The 20137-nt window shown below is 37.5% G+C and overlaps 1 protein-coding gene across 1 annotated transcript; it reads right to left on the minus strand.

Annotated features, from left to right (window-relative positions):
- Positions 1-708: 708 nt before the first annotated feature.
- grinaa (glutamate receptor, ionotropic, N-methyl D-aspartate-associated protein 1a (glutamate binding)) lies at positions 709-19361 on the minus strand. Its single transcript, XM_037795000.1, has 7 exons — positions 19207-19361; positions 6311-6650; positions 5702-5817; positions 5364-5564; positions 4225-4353; positions 3245-3388; positions 709-2599 (listed from the first exon to the last, which is right to left on the minus strand). The coding sequence occupies exons 2-7, from the start codon at positions 6612-6614 to the stop codon at positions 2450-2452; spliced, it is 1044 nt and encodes a 347-aa protein (XP_037650928.1). The 5' UTR covers positions 6615-6650; positions 19207-19361; the 3' UTR covers positions 709-2449.
- Between the last annotated feature and the right edge of the window lie 776 nt (positions 19362-20137).

The raw sequence follows: 20137 nt of genomic DNA on the forward strand, positions 1-20137 counted from the left end.
TATATATATATATATATATATATATATATATATATAGTAGCAGACTTAATTTATGTACCAGTATTTACATATTATATTTACCTACAGTTACAGATATTATATATATATATATATATATATACATATATATATATATATATAGTAGCAGACTTAATTTATGTACCAGTATTTACATATTATATTTACCTACAGTTACAGATATAACAGATATAACATATATATATATATATATATATGGTAGCAGACAATTTATGTACCAGTATTTACATATTATATTTACCTACAGTTACAGATATAACATATATATATATAGTAGCAGACTTAATTTATGTACCAGTATTTACATTTACCTAGTTACAGATATGACATATATATATATATAGTAGCACACTTAATTTATTTACCAGTATTTACATATTATATTTACCTACAGTTACATATATATATATATATATATATATATATATAACTATAACTATATATAAATATAGTTATATATATATATAGTTATATATATATATATATATAAAGTTATATATATATAGAGCTATATATATATATATATATATAGTTACAGATATAAGATATATATATCGGCTGATTTATTGGTCAGACTAGTAATTCAATCAAGAACACAACCAGTGTAGTTTTATCAGAAAATATCTTCAGAGGGGTTCGGGGTAAATGAACAAACAAAAGGTGACACCATCACATTGTATCAGTTTTAATGAAAAGCCAACAGCAGTGTAGAGGAATGTGGTTCCATTTTGATTTAATGCAAATATACAATGCCAACAGACCTACAAAGCCCCAAAATTACTTTATCTATACACATCAAACCACTAAGGAGTTATATGTACACGTACACGTCAGTCAGATACAAACACAAGAGTTAAAAAAAAGTCTAACAGGGCTGCCAAACAACACTGTGTCTCTCCAAAACAGGAATACCTGTATAGTGTGCATTATCAGCACATGCAAATGAGAGGACAGGGTCATGCAAGAGGTGGAAAAATCAAAACAGACATTACAGAATAAAAAAAATGCTCATGTTAAATATATCATTCAAGTTGTGTGTGTGTGTGTGTGTATGTGCAGTGACTTATTTTGGCTTCCAGTGCATGTTGATTCCTTTAGCTTGTGAGTATAACCAGTAGGTGATGGTTTCACAATCAAGTCTTTGTACATTTCTAAACAGTCCGCGTTTGTTTTCCTCAACACAAGCTTAGAGCAACCTCAAAGCAACCCTGTTATCTACAGCAAGCTCAATAAATAGATAAGTTATAAGTCCGTTGTCCATCTACTTCATCATAGTTGAGTTAAAATTCAGAAGTTCTGAAACTTCAATCAGCTTATAGGAGTGGTCAAATACTTCAACTTTAGTTCACATTAGTTGTAATGAGAAAAAATAAATACAGCACTAAATTTTCACTTCACGTTAATGACCAGATGAGAGGAAATTAGTGAGGAGGACAGTAAAGAAAAAGGGAAGAAGATAAGGGGACATCTCAGCTTTGGAATCATAGAAATAATTTCAAAACATGAAGAGATATTCTGTGGGAATATATAGTTTATAAATACTAATTTATGTTTGTCACATCCAACATTGATCTTCATTCTTTTTCAATTAAAAGATTTTAGTTAGTGTACTGGGTAAGTGAAGTTCTGATATTAGAGCACATATTTCCCCAAAAGCAACACATCCATATTAATCACTCCAGCATGCCTTTCAGGGGGGGGGGGGGACAGGGGTACTGGCATCGTATACAGTAATACACTTAACTATTTACAGCTGTGACAAGCAAGCTAGAGGGATTCCTCTGGTAGCTCTAAAGAATCATAACACATCTTTAGTTGTGTTTCCAGTGTTGCCATGCAGAGTTACTTTACACCAGCGGGCTCAAAGGGAGAGATACGTTTGGGAAACGGAGTGAAAGAGGAGAGAATTTCTAGCATTAACTTCTCTTCAGGCAAAGCTGGTTTGCATCAATATTAGGCGCTACGGATACGTTCCTCGCTCTTTTTCTCTTCAATCTCTGCAGCAAGGCAAGGCTGAGTGCCAAGCATCCACAGGATAGCATGTTTTACACTGTATGAATCGAGCCAAACTGGAAGTTGGGGGATAGGTAATGTGGCGATCTGTGTTAGTAGAAGCAGGGGACACTTACAGCAAGCAAAGTGGTCAAATTGAGGAAAAGATCATTTTGTCATGAATGGCAAGATTTGTATTGAATAAATAATGTCCCTCTCAGCTGGATTTTATGACAGGCTGCGTCTGCTCCAAAGCACAACTGCCTGTTTAAAAAAAGGTGTATGTGTGATAGGAGAGGTAACGAAGAGTATCATGGGAAAAAAAGTGAAGAAAAAGTTAAAGGAGAGCATGTTAGCATCATTTCACAATAAAGGGAGGCGTTCTCTGTCTCCCTCCTGTTCTCTTTAAAGTGCAGCCTCATTCACGGGAGCGTCCCACAATAGCCAAGATGTAGAGGAAAATGTTGATGATGTCGGTGTAGAGGTTGAGGGCAGCAAAAATGTACTCCTCCGGACTCAGAGCCAGCTTCTTGTTGCCCAGGAGAAGCTGAGTGTCCACTGCCAAAAACTTCAGAGAAGAAACAAGGATGGAATTAGTCATTTCAACCCAATGAGCAATTTTACGTTTAATAGATGTATATTATACGTCTATTTGTCTGTACACGTTTAGTTTAGATTAAAGTTATTCAAGGTGGAAAAGTGATAGTTTAGTAGACTAGGCGTTTCAATCTGTCAATCTGTGTATATGACAACAAAAAAATAGTTAAACTGTTAACGTGGGGGTGTGCAGTACTTACTGTATATTAAATATTTAGAGGTTATATATTTTTAAAATATGTAAGGATGTTTTTAAATTATAGCCTAAAACCGGGCTATGTGTAGCCAATAAATCCTGTGATCTATATCAGAGCTAGATATAAGCAAAATAAAAGTCACTGGAAGTTGGAAAACCGTCTGTACTCCAATGGTTACGGTATCCAGACGTCTGGACGTCATTACCCCACAAATATGAAATCACCCAACTGGAGAATTAACTTACAGGTTAGACCTTTGATAAAATGAACTGCCCTTGCTCAAGTAATGACATCCAAGTGATCATTACTGTTGCACTAAAACAGAAATTTTCCAAATAACGCTAAATCAAAATACAAGCAACAGCCACTGAAATAATAAATGTGATTTTTTAAGGACACGATGTGAGTGTGAAACTTACGCAGGTGAAGAGCAGGGCCCCCAGCGAAGCATAGACGATGTGCAAGATCCTGTGGTGGATGAAGATGCAGAGGATGGAGAAGAGCAACAGCACGATCAGGCACACAAACAGCACGCCCCGACAGGAAGTGAAGTCATACTTGCTCTGTGGTGAAGAAGGAGAGAAAAAAATACATGAGATGTTGGAAAATATGAGCTGTGATAAGACATGAGACTATAAGAAATTCACTTCAAAAGCAGTCTTAACAATTCAAAAGACACATACCTCTGGAGTCCAGATAATTTTGGTTAATTTCTGTCTTTGTTTGGCATCTTTTAAACTCTCTTTACACCACATGCATGCTATTCTTTTTTTCAGCAGAAACTCAGCTTTCAGACTGACCTCACAATTTGTCAATTTAACAAATGTAAAGCTACCAGGAACCCAAAATACAAGAAAAATGACACAGGCGCCTATGAAAATGTACAAATCTTAAGTCGAAATCATTCACAATATTATAGAAGAGTTTTTGGTTGTAAAAAATTTTGTTTCACTATTTATACACACACGGCAGAAACTCTGTCATTGTACATCACTAAAGAAAAAATAATTTAGAAAAATAACTTACAGCTTTAAAAATGGTCTAGAAACATAAATGGAATGCAGTTTGAAAGCCCCCACATCAGCATTTTCAACTTGTTGTCTCAGCTTGTCTCTACATGATTTATACATAAAGTTGTTACTGTAAATAAAACATGCTCAGTGTATTTACATTAAATAGACGGAGTCCAGAGGGTTAACAAGCAGCTATAATATATATAAAGACAGCGATAATCCTGTGTATGAGTGTGCCTTTAGTGTTTGAGATTGATTAAGTTGCACACCTCACTGTGAAAAACGAATTAGAAGAAATTCTCACTTTTGCTTTTGAACCAGAGGGTCGATGTTTGTCTGTAGACATTTAAATACATTTATTCAAGCAGCTGTTTGTGTGTGCTGACCTGTAGTGAGAAGAGCACGACAGTGAAGCAGACCACTGCAGTGATGCCCACGGCCATGATGACAGTCTCTGTGTCATAGAAGCTGGCGATCATGCCCACCATGTAGGAGAGGCTCAGGGTCAGTATGGACTGCAAGACACAGAAAACACACCGTCAAATTAACATCACTTATGACCCACTTTATATGGTGTGGTTTCAGGTAAAATGAAAGAAACATGGACCATTAGTCTGTCTCAAAAAACTGTTTTGAATCAAGAATAATCTTATTATTATAGATGTTTGGAATATAAAAAAAACGTATTGATGTGGAACTAATTTATTGACAAAAAGCCACATCACACACGTAAGTGAGCAGTGTGATTTGATGAAAAGCAATTTGTGTTTCTCAACTGATCAGAACTGAAACTACAGTGTATGGAAATGTTACTGCTGTGTCTACAAACATTACTGATGCAAATCCCTTAAACAGCATAAGAAAACAAAACATTCATAGAGTTGTTATATAGTGTGAACTCCTGTATTAAAAGACCTGTCAATCATTTTATACTCAACACAAACAGTTTTTCTGTCTTCTCAGAATTTCTCGCCTACACGTCTCTCTATCACATGTCATGTCTCTATCACTTGAATCACTGAATTGTTTCTTACTCTTTTCGTCAATCCTACTTCTTTTTCTTTAAATCTTAAACCAGTTACACCTTTTTCACTTTGTTCATGTTTCTGTCTCCACTGGACATGGGACAACAGAAAAATGTCATGTCATGTAGACTTTGCAGAATAAACTGACAGAGGCAGCCCAGTTTGTGTGCATTAATAGGTGCAAAGTGTGCATAAACAGTCAGGAAAGGCTGTGTTTAAACACAATTTCAGAATTTAGAAGGTGGGTAAACGCCGTTTGCGTGCATTTAGCCTCCACTACACCCCTGCCTTACGTTAGATTATGTTGGATTCTCAGGAGCATCTACCGCTTTCCTTTCAGTTTGTTTTGCATATTTTCTGTCTAAAAATCGGAATCATTGTACATTAATATGGTGCACACACTGTGCATGAATCTGTTTATTTATCATGTAAACAGACTCTTACAATTAATTAGTTAATCCATACTTTCTTTATTATTTGGAATTAGGGCCAGTTCTTACCAGTGCCACCAAGTTCCAGGGGTGCTTGCGGCGGAAGTCTCCACAGCAGCTGAGCACGATCAGAGACACAAAGAAGACTGCATAGGACACATAGTATGTCCATGGATTACGCCGCACAAAGTCCTTGGCCTCATCAACAAAGGTGAAGATGGCAACGAAGGAGAAAGTGACCATTAGCTGCACTGTGAGAACCATGAAGACCTGGTGAGAAAGAGGAATGAAGCAGGTGAGGAGAAAAAATATGTTTTCGTGGTATTTATATATTAATACAAGTTGTATTACATGCTGTATTTACTTCTTTGTCAGACTAAATATATTTGACACAGTAAAGGACCTACTTTTCTGATGAAGGCTTGTCGGATGGTCTTGTCCTCAAAGCCAGAGTTGGTGAATTCCTCATTGTCGTAATAAGATGGAGGCCCATCACCATGGTAACCAGGGCTGCCAGCAGGTACTGGTGAACAACAATAACACGACAACAGGTTAAACGAATGTACACGTGTTTATTGTGTTTTCAGCACACACTGATTGTAGTATTGATCATCTCATTGATTTTCCAGTCATCTGGGTTGAGTCGGATCCAAACTGGAGCCAGCATTGTGTTTTCTTGTTGCCCTGGATAATGTACACAATTCTTCTAGCATTCGCAGGCCTTGAGTGTGTAAATTCATTTATAGAGAAAACTCCATCCAAACTGGTAACGTTCACATGGAGAACTGAGTGGAAAACTTTCGGAAAAGTAATAAATGACCACAACTTTAGCTGAGCACATTGTTTTTTGGGAATGAAGCATAAGCAGAGTCAAATGACATGACGTCATAGAGGCACTATTTGGCTATGTCATGGTTTACTGAGACACATTCAGGTATCTAACAACAAAGAATAAGGTGGCCTAGAAAGGGAAAGTCTGTTAAAAAATGCCTTCCATCTTTGGTTTAACCACTCACCCGTGGGATCACCGGGAAAGCCTGGCTGTGCGGGTCCTTGCTGATAAGGCCCCTGAGGGTAGGGTCCTTGTGGGTAGGGCATCTGAGGGTAAGGCATCTGAGGGTAGGGACCAGGGGCGAAACCTGGGCCTGCCTGGGGGACACCCGGCTGTCCATAGCCGGCTGCTGGTGGGTACGGTCCCCCTGGGGCTTGGCTGTAGTTGGGAGGGGGCATGCCGAAACCTGGCTGAGGTCGTCCATAGACATTGTTATGAAGTGGGTTGTTCTCACCCATAATAGGGTATCCACTCTTGTCCTGAGACATGGTGTGGGGGAAGGCTCACTCTGCTACTAGAACAATCTATGAGAAGAGGAGAAGTAGAATTAAGATTAATTTGCTTAAAAAAACATCTGTATCCAGCACAAACATGCAGGTAAGAAGATCTAATGTTCACAGTATGAATATTCATACAATTTCAACATCTTTAATACATCTCAAAAGTCCCAGAAGTAAGCAGAAAAACTCAATGATGGTACAGTATCTAGGCCAGAAGAAACAAATCACCGGCACTCCCAGATAAAGAGTCTTTTTTGGTTTATTCTGGGCAATCAAACGTAAACGAACGCGTTTCAGCTATAAGCCGTCATCAGTGTGATCCAACAAGACGTAATGCCAGTTTAAATATTTCAGTTGAGAACAGTATCTATGCCAAACTAGCAAAAGACACAAGCACTGCATATCCCTGATTAAAAAGGTGACTGGCAATTAAATGTTGCAGGAAGAGAGGACAGAGGTATTGAGGAGAGCTACAGCACCTTCTGTTTCACAAACTAAAACCGAGCTATATTATAATTTTATGCTGTTTTACCTTCCTTTGGATTGATTTGATTGTGCTAAAATATGCCTTTTATTCACTCTATAAGAGATAAAATCAAATGTGATTGGTCTTTACCAGGTCTTATTGTCGAAAAAGTAGAAAAATGGACATTGATGCTGAAACTTCCAAGGCTTACAGGGCCTTTGCAAAGAGAAAACTAGGGTGTGGGGGATCAGAAGGAAAAGGCTGAAAATAGAAAGAGAGAGGAGCCACCACAGGCCCTTTCTACGACAAAGACTGTTGCAACACCTGCAGTAATGGAGAGGGCACAGGTCCAGGAAGAGACCTGGGTTACCGGGGACGGAGAGCACCTGGCTGTAATCAAGGCCTTGAAATGGATCAGGGAGATCTGCTACCAGAGCATCACAGATAAGAATACAACTAAAGAGAACAGCAATAAGAGGGGGGTGAGGTATACCCTTCATCCTGTGTTTACGGTCAGGTGTGGAATCTGGGCATGTCACCTGTTGCTCCAATTGCCTCCGTTTGGCCTGCTACAAACTCGGATCTTCAGATTTTTAGCTGCCATATCCCTCAGCTCATAGAATTTGGTGAATAAAGCACTTCAAAGAGAAAATGATATGAATAGATATGTTTGTTTTTATTACTGATCTAATACTGAATCGTGGTTCATATTTATGGTGCCTTCAAATGGGGTCGTGTTTACCGTGTTCACGAGAAGAGTCCATATGAACGCCCCCCTCTTGTGGTATTCACGACCTCGTAGGTGGAAAGTTTCTGAAAGCTCCGAGTTCACCAGTTGTTACGTGTTTGTAGACGTCAGAAATGGCGGAGGCCATGGAAGTAAACTTTTCGGTGCCTAATAAGTTAATATATTGCAATTTTAGTCGTATATCGCAATTCTTTGTAATTTTATAATATGTCTGAGGAAAATGTTGATATTCCCACCTGCCTCATCTTTTTCCTCTGTCATTATGCCTTTGCATTTACTTACAAGTTACCCACTTGCTAGCTTGCTAAATTGTTAGCCTCTGTGGCTTCTAGGCACCGACAGTAATGTTAATATTGCCGTTGCTTAGAAGAAGCGTTCTCACAACTTAACCACTTGAACACCAAGCATATTGTGTACACGACTTCCAATGTTGTAAACACGACTTCCAATGTTGTAAACACAAGCTCATGAGTTTCATTTGAAGGCACTATAAATCCAATTGTTACAAATGATTTCTGTTTGCTTCAGCCTTAATTAAATAAAGCATATAATATAATACACTAAACAAACCCCCGGCAGCAAAAGTATATTTGCAGCTGAAATAATTTAACCACAACAACAGTTACATTTTGGATGAAGTCGGACGAAGACAGTTAGCAGCTGGATGAATCTCTGTCTATTCAGATAATAATCCAGCGACATGTATCACGATTTAGTTTGGCTCTCTCTGCATTATCTGGCCTAACATTGGTGAGATGGAATAACCGGTATCAAGAAGATGGTTGTCAACTGGGTATGTTAGTGTTAGTATGCAAGTGTGTTCATGTGAAAGAGGCTGAGTGCTTAACTACATCATCAGAACCATGAATGGAGTAAGCTACTTAATATGACAAATGGTGATAAAATTTGGTTATTTCATCAGCAAAACTTATATTCAGTGAGGTGAAATGTAGATCATCACACACAACTAAAATTGCTGTAGAAAATAATATCCAAACATTAAAAATAGGGTTAAGTCTATAAATATGTGTGTGAATTATTACATGTCTATTAAAATAAGTTTGGTATTATATATTCCTTTTTTTGTTTCATGATGAACAATCATGAATATGTGATAAAAAAAAAGTAAAGTAATGTAAGGCTGATTCTGCTGCCGAAGCAGAGATGAGAGAGGAGGAGAAGAAAATGAGTTATGAGTCATTCATGAGATTACACTCATCCTGTGGTATTTCACTGAAAAACAATGGGCAGCAGCAGCAGCAGCAGCAGCAAGTGATCTAATGTCATAAAATAGGCCACAGGTTAGAAAGTCACTATAAACACCAGATGAGACACTTGCGTCACACTGCCTCTGAGAAGAACAGCTAGGGGAGGGCTACTTTACTGTTGTGGCTGACTATCCAGGCACATCTGAAAACGCACATTTCTGGCTGCTGGGGGAGGTCCAGTCCAAAACCCTGCAGGTTTGGGAAGTGAGCAAAAAGAGGCACAAAGTGCACAACACTAAAAGTGTCATTGGCAGCAACCGCAGTTCCTCACTGCAATAATAATAATGTGCTACTTTGCCTTAACAGTGTGAATTTAATGTGTGCATTTAAATATTGCACCTACACGGTAACGATATTTGGGTGACTCCACTATCGAATGGTTCATATTGGGTGTATATAATATTTGTGTTACAAATTTGACTTGAATTAATGTCACTTAGGCTGCAACTACTGATTATTCTCATTAGCAATTAATCCACGGATTATTATCATAATTTTTCAATCAATCATTTGGTCAAAAATAGTAAAAGAATTTCCAGAGTCCAAGGTGACATAATCAAATTGTTTGTTTTGGTCTGATCAAGATGAGTCCAAAACCATAGAGAGGACCACCATAGGCCCTTGGTTTGGAAAAAATATGTTTTTGAATTGACAAACATCATATGTGTGATTCATGGCACAATTCAAATGGAATCAAAAAAATATTTCTCTCTTGCTGTTGGCTACTGTACATATGTTTTTCCAAAATAAGGTCCCATGGGGTCCACTCGGAGGGGATGGACTTTACCTCTCTATTGGCGATATTCAGTTTACGTTAACATAAAATAAAAAAATTAAGCTGCAAATTCTCACAATGGAAAAGCTGGAACTAGGTCATGTTGGACCTTTTTGCTTAAAAAAATATACATTTTCTTCTAATTAATTAAAGATTGATCAACTATTCATTTCAGCTCTAATGTCAATGTTACCCAGCTAGGTTGGGGTGGTGATGGTGTTGGTGGATGTGATGGCAGAAATGAATCAACCACTGAACTGTGGTTTTATGCAACTCCTCCAGAGTTTCATGAAGGAAGTCATTTTGACATTATTTTGTCATTCTGAAACTTTCCCAATAACAACCAGAGGTTTACTGGATGCTTTTTACTGCTGTGAATGAACTTGATCTCAGTGGAAACTTACATCAGTAATGACAGGCTTCATTCAGACCTACATAACTACATAAAACTGTCAACCTCACACACACTGGCGTTTATGGATTTAGCCAGCAGAGAAATTGAGGAGACGGCAAACACTGTCCACACCAGTGCGTACAGTGTTACCATCGACGCAGGTGGTGCCTTGGTAACCAAATGCATTATTAATCTGCTTTGCTTCAGGAAGAGGCCTAACATATAGGCCATTACTGCAGTGCCCCCCCCACCAGGGTCTTACACAACATGGTCAACAGGTTTCCACGCCTCTACACTGCAATCTGTAACGCTAATGGAGCATCTACATGCATGACACGGAGCTGCACACTAGAAAATAGAAATCTCTCTTCAAGTGAGGTCAGATTTACAAGGTTGATTAGGTGCTTTCAAATGTGCTGTGCAGGTTTCATATAAAAGGCCTGCAGGAAAATGTATGCTGAGCTGGATAGGAGCCAAAAAGCCATTCCCCTAATTGCTGACTTTAAAAGAAAAGCTTGAGTCTGCAGCGGACGGACTTTACAGTGAGCATAGGCCTGTGCTGTTTAAACTACAGCATAAAGTACAGCTATGTATGTATACATGTGCAAACACAAGCAAACACTCTTTCGCACGCACCACCACCAAATATATAAATACATCAGTACAGAAATATCCATTCAGTCAGAGGCAGATTAGAAAGCTAAAAATCATGCTTACTGTCTCTCATACTCCCTCTATCCTTCTCCACCCCTCTTTCCAGGCCACACAGTAAGCATTATGCAACACTGCTCTATTTCGCCCTGGCAAATGCATCCAGACTCCAGCGGTTGTCCTCATGATCCCTGTCTGTCCATCACTAGGACAGTGCAGTGAGAGACTGCAGACAATCATGGCGAGTGCTGGTTCTGCTTCATACTGACAGTCTCTATTAAGATCATAACAGATTACAATCATTATCTGAGGAGCCAAATCCCTCCCGGCTTTCCGGACAACAATGGTTGTGTAAGGGGGGCATATATAGCACACCGAGTACAGCAATTTTGCTGAATTACTTGAAAAATCCATTTATCTGTCAGTGAAATGTTTGCATATCGGTTTATCTTAAAGGATCACTGTCATCTGAGTTGACAAACACCCTACTTAATAATTCTGTAACGCAATATGGTTTTGTTTGCTTGCGTTACACAACACAAGACATCTGTCCTCCGAGGAAACCCAGAGATGTAATTGAATAACCCAAGAGTCCTTAACTAATCATGTGGCCCACACAGTCAAAGCATGTGATCTCCTCCCTGTCCAATGTCCATGTAAAGCATTAAAGTTTGTAACTTGAAAGGATTGTGGATTTGCCATCCATGTTAGGGCTGGGAAATAAGGCTGAAATCACATGTAAAAGAATCACACTGATGTAAGAAGCAACAAACTGTGTTCTAGGTCTTTTTCCATTAATCGATTATTGTTAGGTCTATAAAACGTCAGAAAAACATATGCCTTTCATGATTTCCTTAAGCTCAAGGTGATGTCATCAAATTGCTTGTTTGGTCCGACCAACAGTCCAAAGCTCAAAGATATTCAGTTTCTTGTCAGAAAAGACAAAGAAATGCAGCAAAACATCACAATTGAGAAGTTATCAGTCACTAGGGAATACTTGGCATTTTGCTTAAAAAAAAAAGTTACTTAAACGATTATCAAAATAATTGTCAATATTTTTCTGTTGATCAATCGTTTCAGCTACTGTTAAAACATTATAGGGCTGCAACTAATGATTATTTTCATTGTTATTTAATCTGTCAATTATTTTCTCGATTAATTGATTTGTTGTTTGGTCAGTAAAATGGTGAAAAATGTCCATCAGTGTTTCCCAAAGCCCAAGACAACGTCCTCAAATGTCTTGTTTTGTCCGCAACTCAAAGATATTCAGTTTACTGTCATAGAAGAGTAAAGAAACCAGAAAATATTCACATTTAAGAAGCTGGAATCAGAGAATTTTTACACTTTTTTTCTTAAAAAATTACTCAAACCAATTAATCGATTATCAAAATATTAACTTCCATTACTAGCCTAACTGTATTAATCTATAATTACAGCTTGTTGTGAATCATTAGCTTGGACAACAGACATTTGTAGAATGATAGCCTAATATCATCAAGTTTAATTTAGCAGAAATTCAATAAACAATAATTGATTCATCCACTGGTCCTTATTAACATTCACAAATTGTAGTAGAAGCTTAAAGATGATCTTGTAGGCTAAGTCATGTTTAACAGAAGTGACTTTTAGTACTGAATTAATCCGTACTGGCCTGTTTGTAGCCTTTTATCTGTGTATGATGGATTTCCTCCAAAGTAACACGCCAAGCAGTCAAGAGAATGTCAGAATTGTGCATAGCGTCACAACAGCTATGTCAGCAGACGGCCTTCTCCTCTGATATTTTGACAACAGATGTATGTGTCGACACTGATACATTGATACATGTAGTTACCTCCGCCAAGGCCAGGGGCATTGGTTTGTTTGTTTGTCTGTCTGTCTGTCTGTTAGCAGGATTACTCCAAAAGTTTGCAATGGATTTGAATGAAATTCTTTGGAGGGGTGGGGTGTGGCACAATGAACAATCCATTCAAATTTGATGGTGATCCGGATCATGATCCGGATTCAGGATTTTTTTTTTACGGATTCTGATCAGCCTGAGCATTAAGACCACAGGGTATAACACATGCGCAGTGTAACTGATGACGCGTTGATAACGTGTGAACCCGCCTTCTTCCTTCTGAGAGCAGAGAGATACATGTGTGGATGTGTGGCGAGACTTCGAGGTGCGGGAGCTGCTGGCCATCCACGGTGAGAAAGAAAAAAGCGGTAGATGACGGGATGAGAGACAACGTAGTGTAACGTTATACAGATATAACAAGGCTGCTGAATGAGAGAGGCATCCGCTGATACGTTATACAGAAACACACCGTGTTAATAATAAACCGACCAACTCACGGTACCGCCAGCTGTGAGCTTTGATGTTTTTAAAGTCAGGCACCTTGGCGGAGGTCTGCGCTCTCCGATTGCCATTCTAGTTGTAATTGCTTAAAAAGTACTTGATTTAATATAGTCAAGAAAATTGTACAAATAAATAAATAAAACCCTGGTCTTTCACAAAGAAAACTAACGCTGAGAGAAAAAAAAGTTTTAGGCTCTTCAAGGACATTAAAAGTTAGTGCCCTCTCTGCCAGCCATTATCTCACAAGTGCACACAAGGGGTGGAGGGGGTGAGTCAGTTTGAGGCACTGTTTGTGTACGATTTTTACAAGCATTATGTGGGTGATATCAAATCCTCTTAGGAGAGATGCCCCGATGATAAGGACAGTGCCACTATCCCTGGCTTCTGCTGATAGCTATCATGAGGGGAATTAGGTTAAAGAGGGGGGGATTCAGTGGGCTAGCCAGAGAGCCACGTTAACACAATTAGGCTAGCACAATACCTCAACAGACCCATATACAACATGCTATGTGCGTGCCTGAGCAGCACCAGGAAACACAGTGACAATATAGGAACAGCCACACAAAGCAGAGGGGCCTATACAGAGGTCAGCGTGTTCAAATATGTAGCGCCACAACAGGTTACAAGTGAGAAGTTGTGATCTCTGATGCAGGATGACTTAAATAAAATGAAAATACTACTCATTTTAAGAATTAATAACAGCTCTTGAACATGCAATAGCTTCTAAAAGCTGGCTAGCATGTGATATAAAAAATAAAATGCTGTCTCACAGTCATATGATGAGTGACTAACTCTGTTGTAAAAACAGTTTCATGTGGTTGTTTCACACACTGCATTCACCACAGAATCAGCTGAATTTTAATCAAACTCCTTAAATCACTCAATGATAACAACATTTGAGTCCTGTTATGAAATTGCCACTTGGACCACCTGGTACTGTAGATAAATTCCACACTGAGTCGCTGTCTGCCTATCCACCAGCCGATGCAGCAGTCTGGCAAGAGTTTGTCATCGTGACGCATCATGTCAGCAGCAGCTCTCTCTATGTCAAACCTGCAGATACCTCTCCTTGTGACAGATGGCTGCACTTTAGGTTAGCAGAGTATGGCAACATTCTGCTTACCATTGAGAACTAAATCTCAATTATTCTTCATAGAAACAGGACAGATTTTTTTGTTGAAAAACAAAAGCAAAAAATTAAAGTTTATGGTTTTAATACCAGCTTATCTTGTTATAGCAAATTTTCAAGTTTCTCATTACAAAATTTAATAAGAAGGATAACATTTTCTTGTTGAATCAAAATAAGGTGGAATGTTGAAATATTGAAATAATCTTGTTGTTAGGACTGCACGATTATGACCAAATTGATAATCATGATTAGTTTAATCAATATTGAGATCACGACTATTCATACAGTAGATTTTAGGGACAAAATATATTTATTGCACTTTCACATTTAAATAAACAGAGCACTGCTTTCATTTTTATGTTGTGCTACTTTCCTGTTAATGTACAAATCTTTGCATCAAAATAAGACTGGTCCTTACTCACAGTGTAACTCCTAGAAGCAAAATATAATTGTACCAAAACTTTTTAACTTTAAATGAGTAATATACAGTACTCTTACTCTTCTACTCTACTCTTCGACTGCAGCCGCAACATTCAGTAAAGTTTCTCACGAGCCACTTCTCACTGTAGGTCTCTCGTGCAGCATTTTAAATGTCAATATCGCAGTCAATCATGTCCATTTAGTTGTGGGAAGCCAAAATGGTGATCACGATTAATATTCGATTAATTGTGCAGCCCTACATGTTGTAGAAGAAATAAGTTATTTTTTCCTTGTGGCAGCAATACACTGCCGTAGCATAGCTCTAACAGAGCATGGCTAATTTATCAAGCTTACAGCTTAAATCAATTATTCACTCCTGACAATGTAAGCAGTTGCCAATTTCAGGAGGTGGTGTAAGCAAGATAACTCAGCTTTATTTATCTTGTCTGGTCAATATAAACCCACCGATCCTTCTAAAATCTAAATATTACCAAACACAACTGAAGTGTAAGCAAAACACAGTTATCCAAAATGTTAAATATCCCCCTCTCCAATACTCCATCAAAAGCAAAACAGAATAAGTACAAAATATTTTTTATGGGATGAGGCAGTTATTTCTATGGCTGCAATAGAAATTCAGTAATCCTGGACTTAGTTTAAATTAGTTTCACAGCCTGATGGTGACACTTCAGCAGAAATATCCACTACCTCAATTTGTTCTACCATTAAATGACCCTTGACAATATGAAAAAATGTTCATTCAAAATCCCTCACTGTAAAACTGTATCATAAGGAGAGCACACTCATTTTGTCCGCATGGCATCATGCATGTCCTGTTAACAAGAGACAACAGGGGAAGAACAGAGAGGCGGTTTCTGTCTGAGCTGATGAACGTCATGCTCAGGTATACTCCTTCAGCTTCAGTCAACACGGGACAGCCAGACTGTAAATGGAGAACTTCAACCAACAACACTGTTAACCTATAAATAAAAAAAAATGTAATATGGAGTCTAGGCTGTAAATAGCAAAGGACCATTTTTGGCTAATATAGATGGCGTATATTTGGAGGTGTGTGGATTATTAATAGAGAAGGCCTGATGCTGAGATAGCAACAACACACACACAGAATCAGGATATGGGTAATATAGCAGCATTAATATTGTTGTTTTATGCATCCTTCCCAACTTGAGGTACCTTGATTTGTCAGGCATTTAATTTACTGGTTTAGCCAAAAAACAGACAGGTCTGGTTATTTAATCAATGAATAGTTTCTCAGTTAACTCTCTGTCAAATTTACCACTACAAAAAATATGTTAGGGCTGCAACTAATGATCATTTTCACAGAGATCATTAACAGATTAATCACCACATTATTTTTTTTTGATTAATCAATTAATCTGGTCTATAAAATGTCAAAATTGTAAGAACTGTCCATCACAGCCCAAGGTGACGTCTTTAGTCCAAAATATATTCAGTTACAGTAACATAAATCAGAGAAGCTGGAACTAGATAATAGTCAGTATGTTTTTATTTAAAAAATGACTTAAATAATGAATTGCTTATCAAAATAGTTGCCAATTAACTAATTGCTTAATAAAATAATTGTTTAGCCATAATGCATATCAATATCATGACATAAAATTACATATACCACTCCTAACTTTAGGTAAGTGAAAGGACCAAGACCTGCTCAGCCATGATCATATCTACATTACAAATGTGCCTCTTGTTACAAATGTACACCTCTTGTTTGAATACAGTATGAAGCATAAATTGTAATACAAATTTATCACAATACTGATATCAAAGAAAAGCTAAATGTCAAGGGCTGCAACTAACAATTGCTTTCATTATCAATTAATAAACTATAGATTAATTGAATGATCATTTGGTCTATTAAATGACAGAATATTGTGAAAAATGTCTTGCCACTATTTTGTAAAGCCCAAGGTGGCATCATTATTTGTCTCAATTTGGTCTAACCCAGTGGTTCCAAAATGTTTTCATGTCAAGGACCTCTTAACTGACACAAATTGACCACAGACCCCCATTTGATAAGATTTTATCCCAGGGTCCCCCATCTGATATGATTTTGGCTTTTAGATGTTTTACTACAGAAAGTATATGAAACCCATAACCAAAACAGTCATACATTATGTCATTGTGTTACCTATGGATACAATTATAGTGAAAATAAATTATTCCCCTTTTTGTTGGGGACCCCCTGGAACCCCCTAAAGGATTCCTGGGGGGGCCTGGTGACCCCACTTTGAAACTAACCAACAGTCGAAAACTATAAAATATTCAGTTTATTATCATAGAAATTAAGTTTACAAAGATAGAAAAGATAGAAAAAAGCAGTAAATCCTCACATTTGAGAAGCTGGAACCCATGACTGTTTGGCAATTTTTGCTTGAAAAATTACTAAAACTTTTAATCAGTTATCAAAATAGTTGCCAATGCTAGGTCAGGTGGAAAAAATATATATAATTTAAGCTGAAAAGCACCACTTAGCGTTATCAATTATAGGCCTATGCAGGGTCTGAAATTAAGTTTTTTCCTCACCTGCTACTGTGGCAGGTCACTGAAAATTTCTACCATTCACTCAGTTCTTTTGTCTGCCACTTTTGAAATGTATGTAGAACATTTTAGATGTGTTTAGACAGTAGGAATGTGTCATGTAACCTTCAAGCTAGAGTTGGTAATCTTCAGAAACCTTTTTTGTTATATTTGTTGAAATTATCATTACACCCCAACAGCAATCAATAAATCAAATGCTCTGACAAAAAAAAAAAAAGAATCTGGTATCTGTAGCTGTCACAAGACTGTAAGCCCGTCCAATCATTTTATTCGGCTCGAATATTTTTTATATAATATTTCTTAATATAAAGAAAAGCTATCTGCCATAGTGGCAGGTGACCTGCAATTTTAACCTGCCACAGCCAAAATGTACCCTGTATTTGGCAGGTGGCAGGTGTTAATTTCATTCCCTGGACCTATGCAATGTATAGTGACTTAAAAACTCAACGAAATGCAAGGGAGACTACACTAAAACACCAATCTGGACCTAAAAGGATGAGGAGACAGTTATTTAAAGGTTATATGAAACTGAAAACATGAGCTGAAACATTGAGCCTCGTTTTCATGGTGCACCTGCAGCAGGCATCATTATAGGCCTCAGCAAAAATATTATTTTTTATCTACTTTAATTATTTGAAAATATGAATTGTTCATTGAATTAGTGAGTTACAAGCATAATGCTGACCGTTACTTGAATAAACAGGTTGTTAATCACTGGGAATTTAAACCTTTGTATATTTTATGGAAGTTATTGCCCCATTTTTGTTTTTATTTCTAAAAAGAAAGTGGAAAAATTGAGCCAAAAAAAATCACTGGTAAATTGTAAATATGTCATTTGAGGATATAAACTAACGAGTATCTACATTATTGATTAATTGTTGGACTGTTAAAAAATATAATTTCAGCTGAAAAGCACCACTTGACGTTATTTATTATAGGCCTATGCAATGTATAGTGACCTAAAAACTCAACGAAATGCAAGGGAGACTAAACTAAAAACACAAATCTGGACCTATAAAGGATGATAAGACAGTAATTTGAGGTTATATGAGACTGAAAACATGAACATAAACAGTGAAAGCCTCGTTTTCATGGTGCACCTGCAGCGGGCATCGTTATAGGCCTCAGCAGCGCAGATAAACACTGCGACACTGCGAGCATCTGTTACATCAAACTCATCACACATTAGCCCACAAGCTATAGCGAGGCCGCCATTGTACCAACATATTGATATAAACTGTGGTTGATTAGGTGATAGTGACGTTGTCCCAGCTCGCCATGTTGAATCCTATTCAATAAGTAATGTTTTAGGACGAAGAAGACTACACGCCGCAAACCACCACCACGTTTGCGCCATCTGTCAGCTCCTTTTAAAGCCACAACTGTATCTTGATATGTTAACATCTGATAGCTGTTAATTCACCGCTTTACTGACGGTTAAATGACGGTTAAAGTGACGGTTAAAGTGACCGTTGGCGACAGTTGGATGCTGACCGTTAAAGTGACCGTTGGCGACAGTAGGATGCTGACCGTTACTAACCTTAACCGTTGCTAACCATAACAGTTGCGGACCGTTACTAACCATAACCGTTACTAACTATAACCGTTGCTGACCGTTACTAACCATAACCGTTGCTGACCGTTACTAACCATAACCGTTACTAACCATAAATGTTGCTGACCGTTACTAACCATAACCGTTGCTCACTCTGTCCGCACTACCAGCATATTTAATACACAAAAATATATATATATATATACAAATAAAAACACACACACGACACACATACTCTTAGCTAACTCTTCCTTACCTTTAACGTGTTTATTTGAGAGTATCTTGCCGACATTAAGTCTCCCTCCTCCTCCTCCGTCTCTCTCTCTCTGCTCTCTGAGTCTGGACTCTCCGACTGAACAACTGGGTCGAGAGCATCAGAGTCCGGTGACGACAACACAAGACCACGTCGTGTCACGTGGTGTGTGGGAATCTCCGCCTGTACGAAGTGACACAATTCATCTGTCTGCTCGCGCCATTATGACGCAGTATTTTTCGTTTGGGTCATATTATCTTCTTGGGTCATATGAGAGAAAAAGCTGCACTTGATTATAAGTTTGAGGTACTTATACTTTACTTGAGTACTCTATACCCATTTTTGCAACTACAGCTGTAGTTACAAAATATAATATGTTATATATTATATTATATTTTGTAACTACAGCTGTCAGATAAATGTAGTGGGGTAAATAATATTGATATAATATATAAATATTATATAATGTATATATATATGTACATATACAATATATACATATATATAATATATACTGTATATATAATATAAGTTTTACAAAATATAATTAATAAATTAATTATGATGTATTGTTTTAGATTAAGCAACCTGGCAATAGGCTATACATTTGTTAAAATTAGCCCCACCTTTACCAGCTGCAACTTTAAAGTGATGCTTATTGCTTACACATAAATGCATCAATAAATATAATACAATTAGGTTATTTAATATATAATTCTGAAATGGGTCATTCTGCATAATGACTACTTTTACTTTTGGTACTTTATTTTGATTCTAATACTTACTTTCTAAATAATTACTTTATACTTCTACTCCACATTTCAAAGGGAAATATTATACTTTGTTGGCTACTCCACTACATTGATCTGACAGCTGTAGTTACAATACTTTTCTGATTAAAATTGTACATGTAGGAAACACATAAGCTTATAAA

The sequence above is a fragment of the Sebastes umbrosus genome, chromosome 15, assembly GCF_015220745.1.
Source record: "Sebastes umbrosus isolate fSebUmb1 chromosome 15, fSebUmb1.pri, whole genome shotgun sequence".
NCBI lineage: Eukaryota > Metazoa > Chordata > Actinopteri > Perciformes > Sebastidae > Sebastes > Sebastes umbrosus.